Source organism: Pseudomyrmex gracilis, unplaced genomic scaffold, assembly GCF_002006095.1.
Source record: "Pseudomyrmex gracilis isolate BER0280 unplaced genomic scaffold, ASM200609v1 scaffold_73, whole genome shotgun sequence".
Lineage (NCBI taxonomy): Eukaryota > Metazoa > Arthropoda > Insecta > Hymenoptera > Formicidae > Pseudomyrmex > Pseudomyrmex gracilis.
Window position 1 is genome coordinate 171,628 of NW_018020657.1, and position 6,067 is coordinate 177,694.

A 6,067-nucleotide genomic window follows, 5' to 3' on the forward strand; every position below is an offset into this window, starting at 1 on the left:
CACGTACACCGAAAAAATTGTATTCTTGTTTTGAGGATATATCCCACTTACTTTAAGTATATTTTATACTAAAATAGGCGCCAAGAAGAGTTTCTTATTTTAAGGGGAAAATCCTCTAAATAGTAATATTGATAAGAATTTATACTGATTAGAATATAAAAAGCCTCTATAGAAAAACATATATATCTCACTATCGAAAAAGACAATATTCTTAAATAAAGAATATATTCTTAATTTCAGAAGAATATCATCTAAAATCTTGAAGAAGATTTTTTAAGTATAAAATCTTCTACTTACAAGAATATAATTTTTTCGGTTTATATAATAGTTACTTTTTAACAAGTTTACGAGGATATCGAGACAAGTCTGGGCCATGAAAACCGCGTGCTCGTGAGATTTTCCGTATGCGTGTCTGATATCATCGTCCAGGATCAACGCTCTGATCACCGAACACGCTTCCTTAATTTCAAGACTGCTTGCGTCGTTACACGTTATTATCTGTTTTAATCTGTCGAACACGTTAGCGTGGAAAATCTTTTGCCTGTTTTGCTCGTGCTTTATGCAACATTCCCGTATCCAATGCAAACACTGCACTATCGTACGGGAAGGCTTGTTTTTTTCGATATATAACATCGTGTCTAAGAATCTGAAAATTGTTTAAAATACTCTAAATAAAAGAATATTAACACTTGTGAGAAATAGAAGTTGAAATTTTTATCGTCTTATAATGGTAAATGCATTTTTCACGCTTGAGTGTCTTATATCGATTTTTTTCGCGTACAAATTTATTACAAAATTGAAGGACAAATTTTTACATAAAAATAGTCACACTACGTACTTTTATACCTTTTTTAAATAAAACATAACTATGTAAAGAACTATGTAAAGAACTTAACAAATTATAATGTTTCAAACGCGATATATAAAAAACCATTCGATTTAAAGCGCTTGTTTTTTGTCCTAGAAAACTAATAGGAATAATTTTGTAAGGAAATAATTTTACCTTATTTGGAACGCAATTCCCTCGTCGTCTAACAAATCCGGATAACCGGTCATTAACGAAGTAATGGCTTCTAAAGCGAGATTGAACACTTCGGAATTAAATTCATCCTCCCAAATTATTAGAATTTTCAAAAGGATATGATAACATTTATTTTTGCCCGCATAAACTTTATATTTAATATCGTTATCCAGTTGTATTCGAAGATCTTGCAAAAGTTTGGGAAGACATTTGTTGTTATTTTCATTTATAGCTTTGTCTAATTGTTCCAAACACGTAAGTAAGTGTTTGTATCTGGTTTCAACGAATAATCGCGTATTGATGTTGCTCAAATCTACTTCCTGTACGAACGAGATAAATGTCGTTTAATTACGAAACAAAAAGAACAATCCTCGAGACAACAAAAACCGATACGTTCGAAGATTCGATCGTTCGATATAGCGCCGAAACGAGTGCTCCGAAATTATTATAAAAGCGACAAGAAATGCGGAAGAAGCGTAACAAGGTTTTATTTTCGTACTGCCGAAGTAGATCTTCCGCAATTAATTTATGCAATTTTGTTTTAGCAACACAAATCTCAGCAAAGTCAACATTTTATTAGTAATCATTAAAAAAAAAAAAAAACACTCAGTTCTCACCTCAAAAAAAAAAAAACTATAAATTTCAAAAAAACCATGGAGAATCTTAATTTTCAAGAAAACAAAACTATATACCTATTGTTTCGTGATTTTATATAGAGCATTCTTACTTTGCAATAACAATGGCAAAAATTCTTGTCGACTCGCTTAAATATAAAAAAATAAAATGTTTAATAATTAATGATAACTACGCTCGCAATATAAAAAATAACAAAAATAACAATAATAATAAAACAGGTCAGTTAAACGAGCAATGTAAGGTGTTTTATTAAATTAAATTAAGTTTAAACCGCGATTAAGTAAAAACGCTGGAGCGTTCGATATCGACTTTCACCATGACTTATTCACACCAACTCCAACGGTAATTACGTCAATCTACCAATAATTAACGCAAGAACTTTATTTCCGAAGAGGACGTCAAGTAGGAGTCGAAACGTACAATTTTTTACCGTGATATCATTTTGTATCAAAATCGCGATTTTACTTAATTTAATTTAATAAAACAGCCTTACATCGCTCGTTTGATTGACCTGTTTTATTATTATTGTTATTTTTGCTAGAATGTTTAAATCACAAACTTCTGTTTTTATTCTCATCGAAAGTGAAATTCTTACGTGCGCAATATAAAATGCACAATGAAACATTAAAACCCGGTAAAAAATTTTCCATGTATAACATTTCCATGTATGGACATATTCGGTATATATATATATGTATATATAAATTTGCATAATTAGATATAATAAGTTTAATTTGTGTATAAGTATTAGGTCTACCGGAAAGTTCTGTCCGTTTTTGGAATGAAACAAAATACAAATTTTTCTTACCGTCAATAAACGTTAGTAAATAATATAATTGCCATTGTTATTAATGATTTCTTGCCAGCGTGAGGGCAATTTGTATATCTCAATTTTGAAAAATTAAGAAAAATTTGTATTTTGTTTTATTCCAAAAACGGACTTTCCGGTAGACCTAATATATATGATTATATATCAAAAATTTTTTTTAAAATATAGTAAAAATATAGTTTTATATACTTTTTTTTTTATCTAACATGATACTAATAGAGTTATTTTGTAATTTGATATGAAATATCTCCGAAGCCATTCTTTAAAAAAAAAGAAATTCTCCGTGTATAAAATTTTATGGACATATTCGGCATATAAATTTGCATAATTAGATATAATTATTTTAATTTGTGTATAAGTATATATGAAAAATTGTTTACCGGGAACACATAAAATATATATAAAATATAAAATATAAAATATACAGGGTGTCCCAGAATTGCCGTACAATCGCTCGTAGGCAGGTAAAAGGAGTAAAATTGAGTCGAAAAGTCCTGAATCATTTTTTTCTATTATTTATAATAAAGGAGTAATTATTGAGTAAATCAGGCCAATCAGCGCAGACCTTTAGCCAGACGTCAGTGAGCCGCGCGCCTGGTGTGTGTGAGCGCTCACTGACGTGTGCCTGGCTAAAGGTTTGCGCTGATTGGCTTGATTTACTCAATAATTACTCCTTTATTATAAATAATAGAAAAAAATGGTTCAGGATTTTTCGACTCAGTTTTATTCCTTCTACCTGCCTACGAGAGATTGTACGGCAATTCTGGGACACCCTGTATATAATATATAAAACAATCTGCTGTTTTGAAGATTTTGTATACGCGTCTGTGTGTGAATATGATTTAAAAAAAATTCGAAACAAAATGGAATTTGAAACAAATTTCCGCACAGATTTGCCCAACATTTCTAAGATTTTGCGTGGGTGTGTCAAAATCGATCTCTTGATTTTCTCTGTTCTGCTGTTGACAATGAGAAAGAGGTGTGCGCTAGCTAGCGAATGAGTCACCGTGAGTGACCGTGAGAGTGAACGAAAGGAAATTTCAACGCCTAAATAATTAATACAAAATAAAGGACATGTGTGTGGGTAGCCTCACCTTCATTTCATATTCTCTGACGACGTCCTCGATCGCCTCTTGTTCATCCAAACACAAATCCTCTAACAAACTCCTGACCTCCTCGTCAAATTCTTCCTGAGTGATTTTCTTGCTCATGATACCGCGTTCCTGCGCTCAACGTTCTGATTATCGCTTTATAAGGAAACAAACGCCGTGAGATTATAGCCGCGTGAGCGTGAACTGGTCCACAGTCGTCCGCACGTGACAAAAAATACACAGCGATATCAGAGAGAAGACTGAGAGCGGCTCCGGTTTAACTGTCAAACAAGTCTTGCAGATGTTTAGAGAAATGTTTACTCTTGATTGACGCGATTGGTACGAGTTCTGGTAACTTGTTCTCGAAGATCTTGCCCGTCGTCAACTCTTTATTGTGAACGCAAAAATAGGTCCTATCGCATTTCGAGAGTAGTGTAGCGGTCGATCGCTCGATATCTCGATATCTCGATCTCGATCTCGATCTGGTCTCGAATCGAATCGAGCGTAGCGACATCACACTGGCCTAACCGTGTTCGTTCATGTCGCGACACGGCCGACGATATTATTATTGTTGTGTCTCTTCCCGTCGCTCGCGTTGTTGTTGACGCGGACAACCCATCTGCGGATAACCGTCGGCCGCGCAGCCGACGTGAGCAAAAGAGAGATAATCACGAGAAGAAGAGAATACTTAGGATACGAGGGAAACGAGGACGGATTTCTTCGTCGCCGAGCGTCGCGCGTTGTCGTTATCGTGGTTGATTACCCCGTCCGCGAGTGTCCGCGAAGGCTTTCATCGACGAGGAGAGTTTGTCGGCGAGGTGAAACGCCGTTCGTCGTCCCGTATCGTCATCCGTATATGCTCTCGACGCGACGTCAATAGGGTGAGAGCGTCTTTATTCGAAACGTTATACGCATATATTGGCGATCTATATATTGGGCCCGTTCGCGCGTCCGTTTGACATATAAACTTCTCTCGGTACGCGCGTACCTTCCTCGAGGCACGCGTACTTGCGGTGCACGCTCCTGACGCGACGATAGCGATCGTTCGAGGAACATATCTCCGGCAAGTGAAAGTAGCCGCTGATTTAAGTTACGAGAGAGGGAATAAATAAACACTTTTATAATCAAGTTATAGATTTTGTTACGAAATTGTAAAAGCGTATCTATCAAGGAAGATAATACTTTAAGACAGAGAATTTATCTTAATAATCAATAATCTGTCTTTGAGTTCAAGTGGCAAAGTGTGAAATTTGAACTGAAAAGAGCGCAAGTGAAGTTTATTTAATTAATTTGCTTTGTCATCTTTTAATATCGAGAACATTTATTCTAATTTAACTCACTTCAGATTTTGATCAAGTTAAAAAGCAATAGAAATTTTATTATTGATTATTAATGATTAAACAATATTAAATTGTAAAATTTGCTGACCTGAAAATATGATTTTTTTATGTTGCAGAAATCGCACTCGTGGGCTCGTCTCTTGGATATGAAACGTAGAAATAGTGAAAAAAGCGCACAGATACACTCAATGACCGGATATCCGAGGAAGAAATACAAAGAAGAATGATAAAGATCGCCATCTGTGTGTACGTTGCGCTTTGACGCGTCGTTATTTATCATAGTGTTCATATCACATTGTTGTTAAAAGAAGATCGAAGATTGTTCAGGGAACCGATGTTTTTAAAGCGACAGTGTTGTATCGCAGTTCACATATTTTACACACAGTGATAGAAATAATTTTTAAAGCGATTCCCATTGTACATATATAAGGATATATACAAATAATTTTTTTAACGGAGAGTAAATCGTTATTTTTAATAATCGTAAGTCACACAACACGTGCAAATCAAATTTTATATGTGCCCGATGAGATGAAGAGATGATCTATATTATTATCGATTGGCGCAAAGATCGGCTTTCCTAAAGAATGCTCAACCAGCCTCGAGGGAATTGAATGGCACATTAAGATCTTCCTTCCTGATACGATCAGTTTTGTGGGGGAAAAAAAAAAAAAAAGAAAAGGAATACTTTGATGTTTCTGAAGAGGATGCGTACGGATCGAGAGAGATTATGCACTGTGATTTTAGTGTTGCGCATTGTTTATATTTGCTGTGTGCCATGTATGACTGATAAGCGTTCGCTTTTCTTACGGAGACGACTGATCTGCTGATGTGATCGTTTCCTTTGATCATCTGCTATTAACACGCTCTACATTTGAGAAAACTCAGTGCTGCAAGCTAAAAGGTCGTCTTGTACGACTTGAGGATCAAGAGGAAAAATTTGTGCCTGGTATGTGAAACTTGAAATTTATAATTGATTATATTACAAATAGTAGAGAGCACATATCGTCACTCCCTACGTATAATTACATAAGTGTCACATATGGGATTTTCAGTTTATTGCATAGTGACACTCAGAAAGTCATGTTCTTTGTGGTCACCAAGTATTAAAAAAAAATATTCATAAGTATGGTAAAAATTTAAAACCGAA

The 6,067-nt window shown here is 34.7% G+C and overlaps 1 protein-coding gene across 1 annotated transcript in view; it reads right to left on the reverse strand.

Annotated features, from left to right (window-relative positions):
• LOC109854760 (armadillo repeat-containing protein 6 homolog) overlaps positions 1–3,859 on the reverse strand; it is a 5,851-nt gene extending 1,992 nt beyond the window's left edge. Inside the window, exons 1-3 of the mRNA XM_020428181.1 lie at positions 3,581–3,859; positions 1,004–1,341; positions 333–646 (exon numbers count right to left, since the gene is read on the reverse strand). Coding sequence (XP_020283770.1) covers positions 333–646; positions 1,004–1,341; positions 3,581–3,697 — 769 coding nt within the window. The 5' untranslated portion in view covers positions 3,698–3,859. The remainder of the gene's footprint in view (positions 1–332; positions 647–1,003; positions 1,342–3,580) is intronic.
• Positions 3,860–6,067: the final 2,208 nt, after the last annotated feature.